Source organism: Melozone crissalis, unplaced genomic scaffold (genome assembly GCF_028551555.1).
Source record: "Melozone crissalis strain CALT ecotype California unplaced genomic scaffold, PUWL_Pcris_2 ptg000036l_1, whole genome shotgun sequence".
NCBI classification, from domain to species: domain Eukaryota; kingdom Metazoa; phylum Chordata; class Aves; order Passeriformes; family Passerellidae; genus Melozone; species Melozone crissalis.
This window is the reverse complement of record NW_026535814.1, coordinates 14,444,164-14,466,234: the sequence shown is the minus strand read 5'-3', so window position 1 is coordinate 14,466,234 and position 22,071 is coordinate 14,444,164. Positions and strand designations below refer to the sequence as shown.

The following is a 22,071-nucleotide window of genomic DNA, read 5'->3' as shown; positions in this document are numbered from 1 at the left end:
TGGTGGAGATAAGCGTTCACACCAGTGAGCCTCCAGGGTGCAAACCAGCTGCTCTTTAGGAAGGATTTCAGAAGACTTTGCTTAGGCCATGGGACTCTGTCCTGCTAATGCTGGATGCCTTGTGCTGACTGGGACTGTCGTCTTCTTTCTTCTTGTTTTAAGGTCAAGTGGCAGAAGGATGACATGGACAGCAACCGCAACTTCTTCTCTGTCTCCTCGGATGGGCGGATTGTTTCATGGACTTTAATTAAGGTAAACAGTAGGTGGCAATTTCTTTTTCCAGTGGAATTATACCCAATTGCCTCAAAAGTTCAGTGATTCATTAGTATTATTTTTATTTCTAATGAGCTTGAAAAGAAATGTTAGCAATAGCAGCTGGTGCAGTCACAGCTGGATCTGGGGCTGCACATTAAACTCTGAAATGAAGCAGGGTCAGCCTACTCATTGTCAGGACCTAACCTTCATCCTGCCTGCACCTGTAGCACCCCATGGGCCTGAAAATGAGAGCTCATTTTCCTGCTTGGCAGCAGCAGGGATTCAAGCCTGGTCCTTGTTCTCACGCTTTCTTTGTCCCAGAAGGGTCAACTAGACACAGAACAGAATAATCTGCTTTTTTTCACAGCTTCCAGATTCTCATCCCCAAAATGCTCCCCTACAGAGTGCAATTTGAATTGGGAGAGGGTCAATTTAAATTTCTCCCCATGCGGGACAGAGTGAGTAGTACAAAGTTTGCATTTGCAGTTGGATGGCAGCATGCTATCAGACAGGCAGAGGGCTTCTCCCTGCCATGACATTGCCTACTCCAATACACATCCAATACAACTTTTTAAAACTAGTTTGCATGCCCTGCCTTTGTTCGCTTTTCCTTTTGGAGTATGTTGAAATATGTTGATAGAAACCTAGAACTAATGTCCCCAAATGACCCTTAGATTCATGTCTCTGAATCCCAATGTGTGGGTTTTTCTGTTGGTTATTTCATTTTACATTTAAAGATTTCAAACCTCGCTAAAAAATAATTGCATTGCCCTAAATATGAGTTTGAAGCAGCTGTCCCATTATTCCCCAACAAAAGAAGAAATTTCTTTACATCCCAGGATGCTAATTTTTCAATCTGTTTTACCAAAGCTTTCCAGTTTTGAAATTTTTAGGCCTTGCTGCCATGGCAGGGATTAATTTCTAGCATTACATGTAAATCTTAGCCTCATGTCCAGTTCAGGAACAGGACCATCTCCTAAAGAACAGTGTAAGCACAGGCAGATGGCACAGCTTATGAAGTTATTTTTTATAGACTTTTCCATGTTCATACATGCAGCTTCAGAATCAAAAATCCCTTCTGCAAATGTATCCCAAGTCCTTCTCCCAAAAGAGCTCCCTAGACAGAGACATACTAAGAGTGTCTCAGCACTCAGCTCCTGTGTTATCCCCTGAATAGGAATGCCCAAAAGATTTGGGTTGAAGTGGGCAGTACATGCCTGCAGCCAGACACATCTAGATGAGGTGATTTGGCAGGGTACACTTAGCAACTGAGCCCCAGTAACTGAGTGTGCTCAGCATGGCCCCCTTAGGAGGCAGGGAGCACTGGCTGAAGTCTCTTACTTAATGGAAATGCCACAACTGGGACGACCTAAATGTTTGCAGATGGACTCTGATAGCAGCTCACCCAGCAGAGGGTCTTTTGCACCAGTGCATAACTGTTTCCACATAATAATCTGTGGTTTTGCTGTCCCTTGGGCACATAGATATTTCCTTCTATGTATCCTTAGTATGACTTCTAAGATCTGTATCCACTTAGCCCACTGTAATTTCTACTTATTCCTTACATTACTGTAATGAACTTTGCCTTACCCATGTGAAAAGTCTTGGGTTTTTGGGTTTTTTTAGATTAAATTACTTCTGAAATTGCCAGAACTAGTATTTACTTAGTAGGCAGGGGTGGAAAACAGCAATGTTTTAGGTGCTGTCTGCTTTGGACATTTTTGCGGGGGACTGATATTCAACAGAGAAAACAAAAACCGTGATGAAAACAATGGTTTTTTATAATCTGTGGGTTTTTTTATACAGAAAGGAGAAATGGACAATCTGCTTGAATTCCAGTTTCACAAGAGCTTTTTCTGGGTTTCATTTGGAGTAAAACTGAAAACACTCCAGAGGTTTTATATTCTACAAAACCATGGTGCAAACGGGGAATAAATGAAAGAGTGCTTTGCTAATCTTTTTGAGAGGGCTATCCAGAAATAAAGCTCCTTCAAACACTGTTATCTGTTTGACACTTCCAAAGCTGAGAGCACAAAGTGAATAATTTCATTATTTCTTCCAGACAAATATTTGGCAAACCGCACTCAAGATTTGGATAGAAGAGTTGTCAAATGTTAGCCAGGGACAGTTGATCTGCCTTGACCATAGTGGTTGTCTCTGTTAGAAATGGGCACAATGACTTCGGACAAATTTCATGAAAAAGCATATGAGTTCTGTGTACTTAGACTGTCTTGACTTTGGGTCCTCATGAAGGTGTAAAACATCAAGGAAGGATGCAGGACTTCTCCTGCTGGAGGATTCTCTGCCCCCCCTCCTTGGGGTGTACACATTGCCTATCAAAAGGGAAGAACGTCTCAGCCATTTCAAAGAATTGTTTGGGATGCAGCATGGTACTGCTTCTCAGTCTGATGCTCAGCAATCCCATATTTGATTAGTAGTCGTAGTTCACCCCCTCCTGTGTGACCTACAGCTAAATTACTGAACAGCTCTGGGCCTGCTTCATCACTTAAGGCTAATAAGAAGTAAGGGGAAAGCAGCAGCTGTAAGACCTGATTCACTAATGCTTACAAAGTGCTCTGCAATTATTAGGCAGAAGCAACATATTATTGCTTGGTATTCCTGGAAGGCCAAATTGTCAGCAGGATGTTTACCCAGAGGTATATGTGAATGGTTCTGGTGACAAAGAGCCCCAGGAACAGAAGTGTTTTTTATGCTGTGAAGCTGGGTACAAGATAAAACCAGCACAGCAGGGAAGTCTGCACAAGCAGGGTCCTTTGTGAAGGAGAGGGGCTGCAGGAATTGTCCACAGGGGCCTCTGCTGGGTGAAGGTTCTGGGAGGAACCTTCAGAGGAAGACTGCAGAAAGGTGTGTGATTAGAAAGAAGGTCCCTTGAGGTTTGCCTTTCTACCAGAACACAGAGATAGTGTGCTAGCACATCTCTGGGCCTGCACAGATCACACATCTGTTGCACTGGGTGTATCAACGTGACCTGCTGCAGGCAGCTCCAAAGCTGCTCTTCAGACCAGACTCATGTCTAGGACAGGGCACATGCTTTCTGGAGAGCAGGCAGACCTGGGAGCCTGAGCAGAGGCAAGTGCCTGCTGAGCTTGTCCTGTCTGCTCTCCCAACAACCCACCTGCACTCCTACTTGGGCATGCAGTAGAACATGCTCTGCTCCTGATCCCTCTGGGGCTGCTCTTTCCAGTCCATGCACATGTACACCAGCATGTGTGGCCTCTTTCTTAGCATCTCTCCTGCCTTTACCCACTGAAATGTGCTGTAAGAGCTGCTGAGGTGGAACTCTTTAGGAGTCTGTCCTGCTTCTTGCTGCTCTTTTGGAAAAAAATTTACTGCCATCAATAGGCCAGCACATGTGGGTGTGCAGCAGTGAGAATTAGTGAGAAGGAAGAACATTTTGGAGTTTTGACCTTTGCTGAATCTTCTGTAACTTTGTACCCCTAGAGTATGATAGAAATGCTTTCTAGAGCATTGTCCTCTCTCAACTGCAGTACTGAAGAAGATCTTCTCCCACATTCCTCAGCATGGAAATTCCTGGGGTTGACTTTGCCAGGCAGAATTCTTTTTCCACCTGCGTTCTGCTCTGGGCTAAGAGAAGCTTCAACTACAGTTTAATTCACTGAGCTAAGTAGTGGTGCTTCAGTGGGATATTTGCATATTATACCATCCAGTCCACAGCCCATACTGCTCACTAATCATTAGTTTTTGTTCTTTTTATCACATAATCAGGGAATCACAGAATGGTTGGGGTTGGCAGAGACCTCTGGAGCCCCAGGGTGTTTTTACAGTCACAACTAACTCCATTCTGCAGTGGTATTCCACTCCCAAACCAGTCTGAGAATGTAACTTTCCCTCCAGTAGTTTCTTTATATTTACCTACATTATGTCTATTTACATCTGTCTTTTGTCTCTCACCTTGACTGTAAACTCTTTGGGACCCAACCTTTTGACCCTGTGTTCACCACCTTGCAAAGCAGTGTCATGATAGTTGTTTAAAACTCTGCTGAGAACAGAAACATGGGGCAGTTTTCTCTTCGAGCAAACTGCTTACTAGATGTTGCTGGCATCTCAGAGCCCATGAAATTGAGCGTATTTTGAACTGAGGCTGCTCTGGGGATAACAAGATGTTAAGAAGCCAGAACTGGAAAGATGAGAAGTTGCTATTCATTAATGTGGGGCTTTAGTTAGCTCCCTGAGAATATGAAATATCCATCTTAAATCACACAGGGTGATTTAACTAAACACTATCATTTAAGCTGACTGTGCCAACTTTCACTAAAAAACACTGGCCCTGAAACTCAAAATTTTCCAGGTCAAGTGCACATGTCGAGGTAATGTACCAGTGGCTCTCAGTTCCAGTGCACCAAAGCATCAGTTTCCTGAAGGTTTTGTGGAAAGCACCATGTTAGCAAGCTGCCAAATGTGAAACATTAAGCAACTTCTGGGCAGCTTTTTAAAATTCCTCCATAAAATCTGCCATTTCAAAGTACTGAATGTCTCTGTATTGTTGCTGCAAAGCATGCTATTCATGTGGAATCTCCTCTGCCTGCAGAATGAGCTGGTTCACATGGATGTCATCAAGCTGTCAGCAGATGAAACAACGATGCAGGGGCCAGAGGGGCTGCAGCTGCAAACGCTTGGTAAGAGCCCAAGTCCTTGCCATGCTGATTAATTACTGACACAAAGCCTCTCATCAGTCATTCTGGGAAATTAAATTGGGAACAGGGTGTTGAGATGGAAAGGAGCTAAAGGAGGGTTACGCCTCCTTGCTTTCATCATGCACTAGGGCAAAGTCTGTCTGGAGCAATGGCCACTGAGTCAAGTTTTGCTGGTTACATTTTGCCTTTACTTACATAAAAAGATGAATTGAACATTAGTTCAACAAATGTCCATTTTACTGGGCTATCTCTGTGTGGATAAAGCACATACCTGTTTATGTCAAAACTCAGTTTTGTTCTTATTGTCAGACATGGATCTAGACTGGCAAAATCAAGGTGAAAAGCAACCTCTGCCCTTTACTGGGTGCACAGTTCACCCAGCCAGCTTTGGGATGTGTCTCATTGAGTTTGGGCTCTGTAAAAACAGTGTTTATTCTGAGCTACTATGTTAGGCTCCTCTATACAAAGTGGAGTCAGTGCAGTCCTTCCAGGCTGAATCCTCTCATCCTGATCATCCTGCGCTTGAGACAGGATGGGATGAGTCAGCTCTGGAGGTCCTAAGCCCAAGGAAGTCCTTGAGGAATCCTCTTATCATCCTTCTACACCTGCTTTTGGCTGAGAAGACGGGACCTCTGTTTGGAGGAGAGCCTTGCTCTGCTTTTAAGGATTGCTGTGTTTCTAGGCTAGTAATTGCTGAGCAGGCTTTGGGAAGCTTTGCAGTGCCACAATAGGTTGCAAGAAACCAGCTAAAGCAGCACACTGCAGAACTCTCAGGGCTTTGGGATTATTTGTTAGTGTTACTGGGAAATGGATTTTCAAAGACTTGTCTTGAATATTAAACAATCTATTTGAATGTTCAAAATGCAGATGGTATTAGAGAGTTGAAATTACCCTAACAATTCTTTTGAGAACTACATTTTGTTAATGTTAAAGACATAATGCTTGAGACGACTGTCTGTGCAGAAAGTTTCTGTAACTGTGTGCTTCTGAGCCTTGTCTGCTCATTCCTGTTTCTCATCTGATGGTTGCTGTGGGTATCCCTGCTGGGAGGGACAGCCTCAAGGAGCTCTGGCACTCAACAGACATCCCATCTTCTGTTCAAGAACCCTGCTGAAATTTTCTTTCACCAACATGTGAAATGGCTTTCTTGGATGGTGATGCATCTGCCTCAGGAGCAGAAGCCACAAAATCTCAATGAGTCACATCCTGTTTGTGGTTGACACCTGTTTTAAACATAGTTCACAATGTTGCACAATTCAGGGCTTTTGACATTAACAGGATCCTTCTGTCCCTAGCAGAGGATTTCTTCCCAAATCACATTCTTTGTTATTGGCTTTACTGAAGTGAGCCTACTAAATGGATTCTGAATTAAGGGAAAAAAGAGCACTGGAAGTTATGGCGGGGTATTTTCTCACTGGGCTCTTTTATGCATAGGAAACCACTTACATTTTTGTGAATACTAAACAAACAGAAAAGATCTATTCTTCCCCAGCAGGAGGTGGCCAGATCCTTAGAATATTTATGTTTGCACAAGGTATTTTTGACTCTTAGTAAAATGAATCCTAGGCTAAAGTGGTTTCTGGTAACCTTTTGGTTCTTTCAGTACCCTTTTACATATCTCTGGGGTGGCTGTTCAAATTGCAGGTCTTGGGGACATGCACAGCTTGGAAAGCTTAACAGAAGGGGTGTCTGATTTATTTTGGGAGCTTCTGGCTAAGAAATCACTTCTGAAAACACAGGCAGTGTGTGTTTACCAGAGGCAGGAAGCATGTTTTGGCCAGCTGAACCAATTCTCTATGTGACAGACCTTTTTTTTTGTTAACAGGCTGTGGGATATCCTTTGATTTTCACAAAAAGATAGACTATTTGTTTCTCGTTGGTACTGAAGAGGGCAAGATCTATAAGGTAAAAAATATTTCTTTATGCTTTGTTTTACATCCTCTGACCCATGTGTGTCTTTGAGGCTCATCATCTGAACTGTTTGCTCAGGTGGTAACAAAGTACAGCTTCAGAGCCTGGTCCTGCCCTGGGATGCCTGTGGTGATCCTGAGAGCAGAGCAGCACTGCAGAGGGTCACAGGGAGCTCTCTGCACAGACCCAATTAAGACCCTATTTTGCAGAAATTTTTTTCATGCAAACTGCATTCCAGAAAATGCTTGGCAGACTGCAGCTGTGCAAGTGAAGTGCTAAGTAGGATCAGTGCAGAAGTTAAAAGGCGTTGATCCTCTGTCCCCATGACTGTGGGGAAATGGCAGGAAAAATATCAGCTCTTTTCCTTTTTAGACTTGATATCCTGTGAGCAGTCAGGCTAATGAAGCCCTATTTCCTACAGATCAGCATCCTGCAGCCCTTCCCTTCCACAATCACATAGAATTATAGAATCATTTAGTTTGGAAAAGACGTCTAAGATCTTTCTAGATCCTTTCCCAGTCCCACTTTCTTCTTGCTTTCTTCTTGGTAGGAACCTCCAGTCCATCGCTACGTATCCAAACCTTCCTCCTGATCGTCCCACACTGTTCTCAGCTCAGTGATCCCACCTCCAGCTATAACCCTTGTTTCCTGCTGGCCACCTCCCTGCAGTGCCCTGTTGGTGCTTTGGTTCTCAGTGCCGGGCAGGAGCTGTGAGCCAGCCAGCTCCAACCATGTTCTGAGAGCAGCAGCCATGCTGTGCTTGCTCTTCCCACGCTGGCGGCACTGCCCAGATGTTTTGTCCTCTCTGGCCATTGCTTTTCACAGAATGTGTAAGACCTTAATGTTACCACATCCCACATGCAGCCAGCTTTGGCTGAAAATGCCAGTGAGGGCAAAAGTTGTTTGTGAAGAGAGATGAGCACACAGAAGGACACAGGCATTGTGTTTTCTTGAGAAATTGGGTTAAAAATAGGAAGTTTTGAGTTCTGCTGTATTTAGCCTTGAACATAAAGCCGGTAGTGCCTTCCTAATACGGCTGTTATTTGCACAGCATTCCTCTGAGCTGGCTCTGGGGCTCTGTTAAGTCTGTAGCCACAGCCCTTCATTGTGGCGGGGTGGACAATCAGCAGGAGGCTGACCTGCAGAGCAGATGCATCCAGCTATCCCTAGAGGATGATCTGAACTCCTTCCCCCATATCCCACCTACAAAATGAACCTGTAACAGATTAACTACCCAAAGGAAATCATATCGTGCAATCAGTATCAAAAATTTCGGCAAGATATGCTTAACAAATATGTATCCTTTGCAGAGGTATGATGCTGATTGAAATCTCTCCCTCTGCCAGGCAGTTTCTAGGGAGGATTTCTGAGCAGTGCTCACTTGCTTTGGACAAGATAGGTACAGAAGGGAGGTGGGAGGAGTGGGCAGCTGAGCTGTTGGCAGTGGGCAATGGGTAGGTGCACTGGTTTTTTGTTGGTTTCAGAACACAAAACGTCCATACAGTCATGTGCAGATGTTCTGAGTAGTCTGGTCACCCACAAGAGTTGGTACCCTGGGTATTGAACTCTGATCAAAAGGTAGTAAGGAACCACAGGTTTTAAATTCCTCTGTGTTTGGGTGAGTGATGGATGTAGGTGAGTGTGGCAGTGGGTGTCAGTGTGAGATGGGAGCCATCAGGAGAAATATTCAGGATTGTGTCCTGGCTGAGTTACGCAGGAAATTAAACTCTTCATGGAGGAGCACTGGTCAGGAGACAATTTGGCATTGAAAAAGCTGTAGGTATTTCTGCCTTAGATAATTTTCAGTGAAACTAGAACTAGGGTGGTGTTTTAACATAAGAAGTGATCCCAGCCACGAAGCCATGCAGACATTTTAGCATTCTTGTATGGACAAATGTGGAGAGATACTGATACATAATATCTCCTCTTTTATTGTCAGGGTTACTGCTAAGCAACATTCTTGCATTTGTGAGCCTCAGTGAAAAGTGACTATTCTCACATCGTGCAACCCATCCCTGTAAACCTTGCTGTTCCCACAGGCAGGAAGAGCCTACCTTCAATCTGACAGTCAGGGTCACCACAGGCAAGAGAAATCTTGTGTGTAGCCTGAACAGGCTTTCACAGTATCTACAAAAAACATGGGGAAGAGTTCACCCTTAGCATCCCCCAAGAGCTTGCTGCAAGCAGTTTCAGAAGTTTTGGGGTCAGCTGCTGCTCCAGACAGTTTTCAAGGAATACCACACACCTTCATCACGTACTTTAGTGAAACACTGCACATCTGAGCCCCTTACTGGAGCTGCCCATGGACTGCCTCCTGCAGCCTTGCTCCACTTGGATACGGGGAGCAGGGGCCGTCCCACAGCAGCCTGAGCAGCTCTCAGGTTCTGTGGCTGCCCTGAGCAGGAGTGAGCTGCTCCGATCTCTGTGCTGCTCTTGCATCTGGAGTGAGATGGACAGACTGCTCACGTGCTGTCTGAGTCAGGGATCAAACACGGGCTGCTCTCCCCACGGGCTACATTTTAGATTATTTGTTAAATAAATTGGAAAATTAATTCCGGAGAAACTTTTTTTTTATTTCCCCAGAAAGCAGGCATGCCCACCAATAGTGTGATAATATGTTAATTCTTTAGCTGCAGAACAATTATGGTGAAGTTCTGAAAATGGCTTTGTTAATAGTGTTTCTGAAGCCAAGAAATCATTATCTAAATTACACACAGACTAATCTATTGCCCTTTTTTGTAGAGGAGAAACTGTTTCTGAATTAATATGATTCTGTAACGCAATTCTGAATGCTTTTTTGCATATCTTACTTGCTGTTTAGGAATTGTTCAGCTTGACATTAAAAAGTATGGTCTCTGAGATTCGTGTGGAAACATTGTGACTCTAAGTCTCTGGTCAGAATAACTTCCCATAAACAGACATTCAATAGAAAAATTGTGAAGAAATTTGAATACACTCATGTAAGAAAGGCTTTGGGTTTTTTTCAGTGTTAGGCAGTTTTCTTGAGAATAACAAATGAATATAATAAAACCTAGTGCAAGACTGACTAGAAGAAAAGGTTATTCTAATTTTAAACAAAACTAATTTCACTCATACTCATTCTCTTATACTATGTACCAGAACATTTGTGTCTTTCTGTTTTGGACAGGATGATGATGATGATGATCATGATGATGATGATTACTACTACTACTACTACTACAACTACTACAATTATTATTGTTGTTGTTGTTATTATTATTATTATTATTATTATTATTAATAAAATAATAATAGTAATAATAATATTAATAATATTAATATTAATGATTACAAAGGATGGTGGTTGTTGAATCTTTATCACATCGCTTGAGATTTCCCTAAAACTGGATGACAAACTGTTTTCTGGACATGCTCTGACTTCCAGTGACCCTTTAGTAATAGAGAAATAATTTGCCTCAGTGTTTAGCCTTGCTTTGTATTAGGCAAAGTTTTTTTCATTGTCTGAATATTTTGTGATTTAAGTTCTGTTCTTCATCTTCTCACCACCTTATCTTTGGGGCTTCTGTCTGTGTTCTGTCTGGTTGTCTAGTCCCCGAACACACTGAATTTTTCATCAATTACCATAGGTTCTTTCTCTTATAATTTCCTACTGTTCTTCCCTATGCGTTCACATGCCTTGGTTTCTACTTGTGAGCCTTTCTGCAAATCTCAGCATTTCTGTTACAGATCTGTACAAGCAGTCACTGAGCTAAAGCCAGGAGAGCATCTGGTGTAGCTGGTGACAGCCTGTCCACCACAACATGGGACACGTTTGTGTCTGGTTTCTAAAGAGCATCTGGATGTCTTGAGAAAGTGCCAGTGTTGGGCAGTACTGCCTTTCTGTTGCCGGATACAAACCTTCTCTGAAAAAAAATTGCTCTTGGATCTCTGTATTGCGTAGATTCTCTGTGTTCCTGTTAGTGAACTGAAGAAACTCTGCCTTATAAGGAGAGTAATAACCACCAATTCACCAGGTATGTGGGAGAGTTTTGTGTCAGACTACCGTCTAGCGTAAACTGAAGTGCTGTTGATGAAGATTATTCATAAGTTTTGTGTCCTCGGAGTTCTCCTTTTCTCACAGCATTCCTCCCCTCCTCCCCCATGTTTTGTAGCCTTGTCAAGAGTCATCTTTGACTGGTTTCCTGTATTGCCACAGACATATTTTTGCATTTCTGTTTCATCGTAAAAATACTGTTTACCATTCAAACACATCTGCCATCATTTAAGTAGGAGAAAAACACTCCCAGCAAATTTGAGCAGTGCTCTAGAAGATCAGAGAGGCTGCACAAATTCCTTCTCTCCGAATCTAGTCATCCTCTTCAAAGCTCTCCTGTCAGGACTTGGGTGTCACATATTCCAGTGGCTCTGTTTTCATACTAACATATCTAGTAATTGTAGGGTTCTTGAACTGAATAGTAGGGAAAGACTTTGCCAGCAGTTCTAGTTAGCTCAGAAACTGTTTTTTATTCGTTAAAGTCATGCTACTTTTCTGAGTTTTTTCTCAAGTTTGTGGTGTTTCTTCAAAATGCATCTTGGGAAGAAAGCAGCCCTGTCTTGCACTCAGAGATAATGATAAGGGTTGTGGTTAATGTGGTGTGGGGCTGGCAGGCACTGCCAGAGCACAGTGGATGCCTTTAGGCTAAAGCACACATGCAAGGTTCATTTCTCACAAGAGACACAGGTGGGAGTCTGCCCTACACAAATCTTTTTCCAGCTGATTTCATAGAAAAAAATTCATATCCCTTTCCTGTCATGGAGATGGCAAAGGCAGTTCTGTAGATCAGCACATCCCAGAGCAGGATGGATCTCCTGTACCAGTGCCCAGAGAGCTGCACTGATCAAGGGCTTAGCCCCCACAAGCCTTTGAAAACAGGACACTGAGCATTAGAGTTCTGTTGGAGGCAGACAAATCTGGTTAACATCTCACTCTTCAAAGTTCTCAGGTATTAGGGACATTCAATCCACACACTTGAAAGGACAGATGGACAAAGGAGCTTCTCTCTTGTGTTAATTACTTGTGACCCATCCTGTCTGTTTCCAGCAAAGTGACTTTCAAAACAAGCCTGATTTTCCTGATGGCTGAACATTAAGAATTATGAAGTAATGTTATGAAACATGGCATTAAAGGAGATTTCTGTCCCACAATTAAATGCAGGGGCAGCAACACAGTGCAATAAACTATTAGCAAGCTATAGACACTGTCAGTAAATCTCAATGGGACAGGAGCCACTTTCTTGTTTCCATTTCCTTTCACAACAAGGCTCTCAGGGATGTAGGAGCTGCTACTGTGGAATGGTTTAGCAGCCTTATTCCAGTGCCTGCATCAGTGAACAGTACCCAGACAGTAAGAGTCACTTGTGATAAACAGTTAAGCCTTAAGATTAGTTAGATCTTTGGTTTGCAAGGGTTAAAGTCACGTAACCCTTCAGCAATCTGCTGCTTGTGCAGATGCTGTGCATTCAGTAGGGAGTAATGAAAAGTCATTGCTGTGACAGTAGTGAGCAAACTAACAGAAAATCCTGAAACTAACTCCAAGCTGCTGTGTGAATACAGCTTGTGTGAGAACACAAGCAAAAGGATGTTTCATGTGAGATGGAGTCTCTGTTGCTAGTAAAGAAAGCCTCTGACGTGCTTGGAGGGAAGGAGGTTTGGGGAAGATAACCTAAAATTTCCATGTGCACAGAACTAACAGGATCTGGATCAAGTCCCCTTGCAGCCAATTAGATTGTAACTTCTCCCTGCTTCATAAGCTCACACGCAAAGTGACTTTTCCAAGGGTCCCAAATGTTTTCCTTTTCCAACTCTTAAAGACATCCTTCATTTTGCAATTCAGCAGCACCCACAGCTGTGATGCTGCTGGTCTGACCCTTGTGTGTCTGTGTAGGCATTGTCCAGCTCACAGGCTGCTGTTGGCTGCCATTCAGTGGGGCCCTGGCCTGCCAGGGCCATGCCTGAGCCCTGGACAGCCTCTGTGGTTCTCACACTGCTCTGGGAAGTGTGAGAACAGAAAGAGCTGCAGAGTTGTACAATGGGGCAGGCTCTCTGAGCAGGCTGTCCAGGGTGGTGACAGGAGAGGACTGACAGCATCTTTCCAAAGTATTTAGAGTCAAGGGGACCAGTGAGACATTCTTGTGCTGAGAGCACTGTTCCTGGAGGCTTTAACTGTGGCACTTCAAATGCACACAACGCTGTGAGCATTTGTGCTTCTGAGCAGAGCACAGTACTGTGAGCACACAGTGCTCCTGAGCAGCACAGGGACGTTCTCCCCTGCCTTTCTTGTGAACCTTTTATGCAGGAGAAGCACAGCAGGAGCCCAGGCTGGCAGGAAGGCAATATAGCTTCCACAGTGGAGAATGGTCTCAGGGGCCTGGTTGTTTAAATCCAACCAAACAACTTCCGTTTCTATCTCTGTGTGTTGCAGGGGGGAGCAGGATGTTGCCTGCAAGTGGGGTGAAACAGCATGTGCTAAATTATTGATTTTCTGTAGCACCTCTGGGTACAGCCGCCGCTTCCCAGCCAGCCCAGAAGATCCTGAGAGGCCGTACAAGTAATCAGAGGCATCTTCCTACATGTATTTAAGCTTCAGGAGGTCTAGCTCTGATTACTGAGTAGTTCTTTCCATTACAGTGTTCAAAAAGTTATTCAAACCAGTTTCTGGATGTGTTTGAAGCCCATCACATGGCTGTGGACACAGTCAGCTGGAATCCCTTCCATGTGAAAGTCTTCATTTCCTGCAGCTCTGACTGGACAGTCAAGATCTGGGATCACACCATCAAGTAGGTCCTGCTGGGTCCTGGTGTGGGTGAGGAGGTCCAGCCTGACATGCCTGCAGCACACATTGACCCTGTTCATACTTTAGCCTCAGTTTCCTTCCCAGGTGTTGATGTGTTGATAATGCTAATTGGTTTTTATTTTTTATACTCAGATTTGTACCCCCAGGTATGAGATATAAGATATAGCATCGGCTGCTCCAGTAACTTGCCAAGCAACATAGTCAGTCCAGAGCCTGACTGCTTTACTTCAGCTCTGGCTTCCTTCAGGCAGGACCTACTGTGGCAGAGAAATGCTACAGAGAGATGTCAGGGCGTGGTTTCTAGCTTCAGGGACCAGAAACCTCCTAGGAGCCAGAGAAGAAAAAAGAAAAACAGATTTGGAACATTTTAAAATATGGACTGAAGTTCAGGGTTAGTGGTTAAGGAATGTCTGGTTTCAATCAGGAAATTGATTTTGTTGTAAATCAGTCAGAGTCACATATTTCCTGTTGCCAATACTGCTCTAATATTCAATGTTGTTGTCAGAAGTCCAGATAATTTTTCCCATATAATTATTAATATTCAATGTTGTTGATGAAGTCCAGATAATTTTTTCCCATATGATTATTAATATTAACCAGAGAGACTCCATCTTGCTGTGTGTGTTGGGAAGAAGTTTTCAAAATGCTTTCAGAAAGAAAGAAAGAAAGAAAGATGCCGCCTCTCTTCTCATTGCAGCAGGTGAAATCCTGACCCATTTGTATTGGCGCTCAGCTTTGCCTTTGGCTCAGCCCTGGCTGTTATCTGCCGTAGAGAAATACTCCATCTCCCATTTCTGCAACAGCCAGGTGTTCCTGACTCAGTGTTACACTTCCACAGTGGCATGTGTTTACATGAATTCTTCTCTCTGTGTCTTTTTTTATAGGACTCCACTGTTTGTCTATGACCTGGCTACTGCTGTAGGGGATGTTGCGTGGTCTCCTTACTCCTCCACGGTGTTTGCTGCAGTCACCATTGATGGCCAGGTGAGAGGCTGGGAGCAACACTGCTCTGATTCGAGCTGAGAGGAAGTCAAAGGAGATTAGGGCTGAGCATGGGAAGGAGCCAGCCCAGTCCTGGCCAGGCGTATCAGGGAGCCACCAGCAGGAACCCACCCTTTCCTATGCTTTCCTGCATTTGGCACACACATCCCTGGGCATTAATCTCTCAGTCCTTCTCAAAGTGGGTGTTTCAAATTCATACAAGTCCTTCCCTGCTTTCCTATTAACCATGTGAGTGCAGGTGTGCAGCTTGCACATGGTTATGCATGACTAAAACACTGAATTCCCTCAGTATTAAATCGCCAGTACGTCCCTGGAGATGGGGAGATAATGTTCCAGATCAGAACTCCCCTATACAAGCTAACATCAGGGCATTGATTCTGAGCTTTAAAGGTGTAGAGCAACAATAGAATAAAGTGGTAATATACTTACACAGTTATTTAAAAATCATTTATAGTAATATGCCCAGGGTCAGCCCACAGAACTTTGTTCCAGTTAGATAAAATCAACATTTTTCCACCATGTGAGGCTGTCTCTAAGAGTAATAGTTTGGTAATGAACTCTCTAGATCAGTCCTAATACTGGCATGATGGCTGTTTTATTTTTGCCTCTAGCCATGTCTTGCAGTAGCTCAGATGGTTAATTTGGGCTTGGCAAGTAGCCAGGACATGCAGCTATCCATCAATACTTGTTGAATACTGTAAGAGTGCATTGCTCTAATGCTATGAGCTTTATGTTTAGCTGCTATAAATTAGAAAGACTGTGCAGTTTGGCCAGAATTGCTCCAGCAAAAGGATATCCTTTATGTGTCCCTATCATTGAATTGATGCCTTGAGTACTTTATTGTAGTTTAACCTTTATGTTATAGCAAGAAAATAATTTCACTGATACACTGGCTCAGGCTGTGAATTTGTCTCTCCTAAGCAATAGAAATCTCTTCACTGAGTCACATGTTCTCCCTGGAAAGCTCAGGATGCCACAGCCTAGGGAATGTTGATGCTCTTCCTTCCCAGCCAGGGTCAGGATTGGGTCCTTCTTTTGTGAATCTGTCTGTCCCCAGTCTCCCATACACCAAATGAAGGGCCTGCAGGGAGGCAGTGAGTGTGTTCAGTGCATCAGTCATGTCCTCAGGCTTGTTTTCCACAAGTGACATTGTGTGTGCAAGGGTTCTGCTGGCAGTCACGGCTTTGGTTGAGTGCTAGGGTAAGCAGGGCTGAGAGCTGTGGGAATCCCAGCTGAGTCCTGGTGCCTAACTGTGGGGAAAAGGGTGGAGATGTCTTCAGGCAGAGATATGTGCTGGGCAGCATGAACAGATGGAGGGTAAACACTGTGAGTACTTGGATTTCATAGTTACGTGGTCAAGTTTTGGCAGTGAGTTCATCTCTAGAGATGCCTCGTGCCACTTGGGCTCTTTCTCAGAGCTTTACCTACTGCGGAGAAACTGTTGTGGTCCTAGCTAGAGCTGGCACTGTGGGGTCTTCCCATCCCACCCTCAGCTTGTCCTAGCCACATCAGACACAGCTTCCATGGACCTGGAGTCTGTGTGAGGCTGCAGATAAGGCAAAAGCCTGTTTGAGTTGGCTGCACTGCACTAGGGTACCTCACTTGGCTATCCTTGGATCTAATTCAGTAATCCTGAACAGAACCTAATTTAACAGGATCTAATTCTGCTTTATGCCTTGTACCCCAAACTCTGAGGAGAGTGGCCAGCAACCAGGATCAGCCCAAAACTGGGCTGGCTAGCAGGACAGGTCCAGGCAGGAGCTGCCTTCCTACTGCAGCAGGCTGGCCAGGGCTGATGCTGACAGGAATATTGGGTCTCTGTGTTAGCCACCAACCATGCTGGCTGCAGGAGGGTGTGTCTGAAACATAGCTTAGTTGCTATGGTGGAACAGAACCTTCTAGATCTGCAGTGGAAGTGGAATAAATACTTGTTTACAGCCTTTTCTATTCTGGACATATTCCACTTTGTAGCAGAGTGCACTTGTGAATAACTCAGTGCTTTGCAAAGGGCAGGCTCCATTAATGCCGGGGAAAAAAATCTGCATTAACAGGATGTTCTACGATTCTCCAGAACAGAAAAATACAGAACATGAAGCCAGAAAATAAAACATTAAAGGCCTCCTGTTTGTGAACAGCCTCTGTCTTGGCATCTGCACATAATCATACCTGCAAAATTTCAAGGTTGCCTGGAGGTGGTTTTAAAATCAGGCCCTAATTGCAGTCTTCAAGAGATACCTGGCACATTCTGTAATACACTTTTCCTTATTCGAGCTCATGCTATATGTCCAAAACATGTACGAGCCTCTTAAGATTGACTTGGAAATTGGGGCATTTTAGTATATAAAAATCTCTCAATCCCCATGAATCCAGGAGGTAGGGATTTAATAAAAGCTGTAAATATCAGGGTCATTATGATAAAATGTGTTTGTTGGCAGCTGGGCATCTGCTTTGGACAGCACTGCTCTTCATAAATAACCCAAGTGTGCACATTCCACTGCTGGTGCAGTGGATAATGACTGCTACTATTGCTCTCCATCATGTTCTGGTTAATTTCCTTAGTTTCCTGCTCTGCTTGCTGATCATTTTATTTCAGGAAGATCATAAACAGAGATTCATAAAAGAGAACACCTTGTGTTGGAGATGGTAAAAGCCTGTCAGGAAGAAAAAGACTAGCTGGGATGAGAGACTCACTTTGGAAATAAAAAAAAAAAATGGTGGTGGATTTGAATATCTGGACATTTCCATTTAGGGTACAGGAAATGTGGAGATACTAGTCAGCTTATTGTAAGGACAGAGGGCAGAGAAATTGAAGGGATTTAATTCAATGTTACAGCATTTAGAAGTATTTGCTTTTGGGAGTTTGCTGTAAGTCCATCTTAAACTTACATTTAGAGTATAAAAAAATAATTGAAACATGTAAAACTGGGATTCATTCCTGAAATTTTCTCTTGGTCTTCTTTTACTTTACTTTCATTAATGAAGGAAATGATGTTGACATTTTCTACACTTCTGTGAGTGCAGAATTCATGCATGAATAGTTACACCTCTTAAAAAAGCCAAAGATTCATATCACAAGTGTGCCCCTGGCTGGATCCCAGGCTGTGGGCCGTAGCTGCCCTAAGCAATGGGTGTGATGGTGTGGTCAAGCTGAGCTTTTTCAGCCTGGAGAAGGAGCTCAGCAGCCTGCCAGAACCTTCAAGGAGGTCACTAAGAAGTTTGAGCCAAGATCTTCACAGCAGCACATGAAGTGATGATGACACACAACAGCTGAAGTGAGTTGAAATGAGGAGTTTGGGCTGGATATATGGAAACAGCTTTAGCTCTGAAGGCAGTCAGGTAGTGAAATAGCTTGCTCAGAGAGGCTGTGCTGTTTCTGCCTGTGGAAAGCTTCAAGACCAGATTGGACAGACCCCTTAAAACCAAATGTGTCCTCAGGGTTGACCCTTCTTTAAGCAGAAGGTTAGGGACTTCTGTGAGTCTCTTTCAAGCTGAATTGCCTTCTAATCCTATGATCCTATGAAATGTCCTGTGTGAAAAGGAGGATCCCAGGGGTTTTGCCACAGGCTTGTACACAGTACAAGTGCATTCTCTGTCTTGTTTTTGTGGGCTGTGTTATTCATTACTAGTGCAGCAAGAAGAGGGTCCTGTTATAACCATCTGTAGTAAATATTGATAGCCTCAAGATAAATGCCATCCCAGTGTTCACTCTGCAGAGAAAACTGGTCAGACATTTGCTCCAGGGTTTTTCCCCATTAGTGAAACTGTTGACCTTTCAAGATGTGAAATACTTTAAACAACCCAAACCTTCAGGAAGTTAGTTAATGGTTTGTGCTGCTGCTCAGGAAGCAAGTGTGCTCTTTCCTGCTTATATAAACCTCTTTTACTGTTTGTACAACTGTTTTGAATGTGGAGCCTTGAAGACCAGCTTTCTGTTGAATCTAACTCACAGGATAACATGCCAAGGTTATTCTGCCAGCTGGTCTTGCTGCCATCCTTCCTCAGTGAAGAGAGAAGCATTTGCTAAGTGCTGGCACATGTGTGAGTGTACACAGAGCAATTTGCAGAAACTTGCTGCCCATTTAGCGTGGACTTGAAGCAAAAGCCAAACTCTATCTTCAAAGCATGAATGGTTTTGCAGACAAGAGACTTGTTAAACCTTTCAGGCTTGCAAATCTTTCCTTGGGTATTATTGACTTAGTCCTGCCTCTCCTTGTAGGACATGAATCAGGAGTGCCAGCAGGCCTCTCATCTGCTGACACTTTTGCCCAGATGTCAGGGCAGTGAACACGACTACAAATGCCCTTGCTGCATTTGAATCTTTCCTCCTCCCCTTCTGCAGTAGCCCAGGGGGATTATCCATACCTTGTCGGGCTACCATTAGTTCTGCAGGGCTGGGACAGGGTCTTTCCTGGCCCTCAGCACTGTGACCAGGGCAATTGCAGGGGTGTAAAGACACTGAATGAGCATAAGTCTTTTTGCCATCACCCAAAAGGACCTTTGAGTAGGCTGAAGCAGGTGGGAGCTTTCTTAAAATGGCCTTGAAATTGTATTTGCAGCATAAGTGGCTGTTTCTTGTAAAACCGTTCATTTTCTTCTGCTGCAAAACCTAAAAGGCTCATTCTTATTCCCTGCTGAATCTTTGAGATTGATGTGGACTGCTGGAGAGTCAGCTTTAGAACAAGGGCTGGTGGCATGTCAGTGCTCAATGAGATAGATGGTCAGAGTCCCAAAATTAATGCTGCCTTCACTTTGTGCCAATTAGACTGTTCCCCATTCTCCTCCCTCTGCCACCAGACTCTTTGTACATCAGCATTTCTCTCCACTAGCAGCTATTTTTAGGGAATAAAGCTGGCCTGGAAGACTTTGGTTTACTATGGCAGGCTCTGAGCCCTCACTCCTATACTGATGCAGCCCCCTTCCCATCATGGTGTGCTCTAGTGGTCTCCAAGCCTCAAAATGAGCATCAGGCATCTCAGGACACTACTGCTCACTCACATCCATTAGCTGCTGAGTGCAGGTGAGGTGACTTTTTCAGCATTGTAGTTGGTTTCAGCGCAAAGTCAAATTTAAACCCCTTTTTGTCTATGGCTTTACAGGAATTGTTTTTTTGCAGAGAGGCTCAGAGGCCAATTTTTCATTACTAAAGCCATTGCTCTTTCAGATTATGAAATATGGATTTTGACAAAACTGATCCACTGAGATTAACTAGTTCACTCAGGCACACAGGAACCAAGTTTGCCTTTTTCTGCTTCATGGGTGTTTAAATCAAAAAAATTACTTCGACAGCATCTCAAAAGATTTTGTGTGTTGATTAATCTGTTAGACTTTGCATAAAGACCTACTGGGGGCTCAGAGTCCATCAGGAGAATCTGCAAGAGTTTATAAAGCTGCTCCTCTCTGTTCTTAATTAATTTTTTAATTCACTGCTAGGAATGACTTCTCACTTAGGTTTGAATTTGCAAGTTTGGATTTTTGTTGTTTTGGCCACTGAGAGCCTCCAGCTGTCTGTCAAATTCTTCTGTACAGAGATAGCAGCTCCTGAACCTTGATCTTTATTGCTTGGCATTTGATAATGACCTGCAATCTGTGCAAGTTCATTTTAAATGCCAGCCTCCAAACCATGGCAGTTCAGTGTCTGCCCTGAGAGCAGCTTTGCTGGCCTGCCATGGGGTGCAGGGGGCAGAGACCAGTGAGTGCCTCTCCCAGCAGACCTGGTGCTGCCCTTTCCTGTGCCACTGCCTGCCCTTGCCCCAGCCTGCAGTGCTGACTCTCCCTGGCATGGCCAGACCCTGCCAGCATGAGAAGAGATGAAGCTTCAGCCTGACATCAGGGATTGAATGACTGTGGGTCACAGCAGGGAGGGCACAGCGGGACTGGCGCAGCTGGGGTGTGTGTTCAGGCAGCTCAGGCTTGGGAGATGTGCCCCGGGGCACTTAAAGGACTGGTTGAAACCATCTCCCTGTTCTTTATCAGGTACTTGTGGTGGATGTAAGAATAGGGCAGTGTCAGGGGAGTGGAAAGAAAGACTCTTTGCCCAGTATTCAGTGCTGTGACAGTGCAGAAGAGATTAGCCAGCCTAAACAAGGTACCCAGAAAGATTCCGGGACAGATTGGTTGTTCTGTTTGTGAGCACTGGTAGATCAAGGAGCAGGCAGTCTAGTAAGGTTTCACTAAAGCTGTATCACATAAAACCAATCAAATGCTGTTCTTAAAAGTAACAGGGCTGGTAGGTCAGAGGAAGGGGATGTAGCCCTTGCATATAGGTTAACTTCAGGAACACTGCTTTATCCTATTCACTGAGGCATGCAGGGGGAGCCAGGCTGGCCGAACTGGTGACTGACAAGGAATTTAGCTTGGATAAACAAGCACTTTCTTGCAAAACAATGTCTTGGGGTTTCCAGAAGAGGCCAAATGGTCCTCAGCTTGCCTGAATGAATAGCAGCCCTTCTACATGCTTAGGCTTTGATTTCTTACTGACTTGTGGGAGCTGAGTCAAATCACCTAAGGCCGATGCTGTTTCCCTACCATGTCAAATTGGGAATGACCCAGTTCTTGCTGAATGAGGAAAAGATAAGAGATGCAGCCCTACAGTTAAGTCAGGTGACAGGCATTCTTTTCCCTGCTGTGTCATGTGCCCTGAAGCATCGGGCTGGGATGCTGCAAGACAGAGAGATGTGCTCAGCCCTCTCCCATACCTCAGAACATGCAGCTGGCTCCTGGCTGGCTCAGCCCAAGAAGTGGATTTCACACATGCCTGCTCATCCTCCAAGCAGGAAGCTGCCTCTGAACCTACCTGTAACAGAGCTGGAGCCTGTTCTTTCACCAGTAGCGTGAAAGTGCCAAGAAAGGGCATGAATTTTATGATCAGGACTACTGAGGTTCAAGATTCCTGTGTTGTCATTGCAGAAGGCAATGAATGCTTTCTGAGTCAGGTCTCCTTTACTCCTGCCAGGACCCAGGCTGCCCTGTGTATCAGAGGGACCAAGAACTGTCTTGCAACATTCATTTGTAAATGAAAAATGTCCTGCTTGGGAAAATCAACTGTATTGCAAGCTGTTCTTGCTACAGTGGCATTATAAAAATCAAGCAAACAAAGGTCTCCAGTGCAGAGCAAGCTGGGCTGCCCTGCCTGCCCCGTGCCTTTGGCATGCTCCAGTAGCTGCCATGCTGCTAGACAGAGTCTGGGGGCGGCCTGTCCACTTGTTAAATGTATTACCTGAGAGTTTGAAACAAATCATCTGTGGAGCTGGCGAATGGATGAGGGATCATGATTCAGTCAGGAAAATGAGGTAAATCGATCAAAAGGACAGTGAAAGCCAAGCTCTGAAAGAGATGTCAACTGGTAAAGGGCAGCATGGTATTAAATTATCCCCCACCTTTTGCTCTTACACTGATTTTATTCTTTGTTGCCAA

General features: G+C 44.2%; 1 protein-coding gene across 4 annotated transcripts in view; it reads left to right on the top strand.

Annotated features, from left to right (window-relative positions):
• DNAI1 (dynein axonemal intermediate chain 1) overlaps nt 1-22,071 on the top strand; it is a 137,857-nt gene that overhangs the window by 81,936 nt on the left and 33,850 nt on the right. For 3 of the 4 annotated variants that reach the window (XM_054283426.1, XM_054283427.1, XM_054283425.1), the window contains exons 14-18: nt 163-252; nt 4,826-4,913; nt 6,757-6,836; nt 13,491-13,639; nt 14,541-14,640. In XM_054283426.1, coding sequence (XP_054139401.1) covers nt 163-252; nt 4,826-4,913; nt 6,757-6,836; nt 13,491-13,639; nt 14,541-14,640 — 507 coding nt within the window. The remainder of the gene's footprint in view (nt 1-162; nt 253-4,825; nt 4,914-6,756; nt 6,837-13,490; nt 13,640-14,540; nt 14,641-22,071) is intronic. The other variant, XM_054283428.1, reaches the window with a different exon arrangement.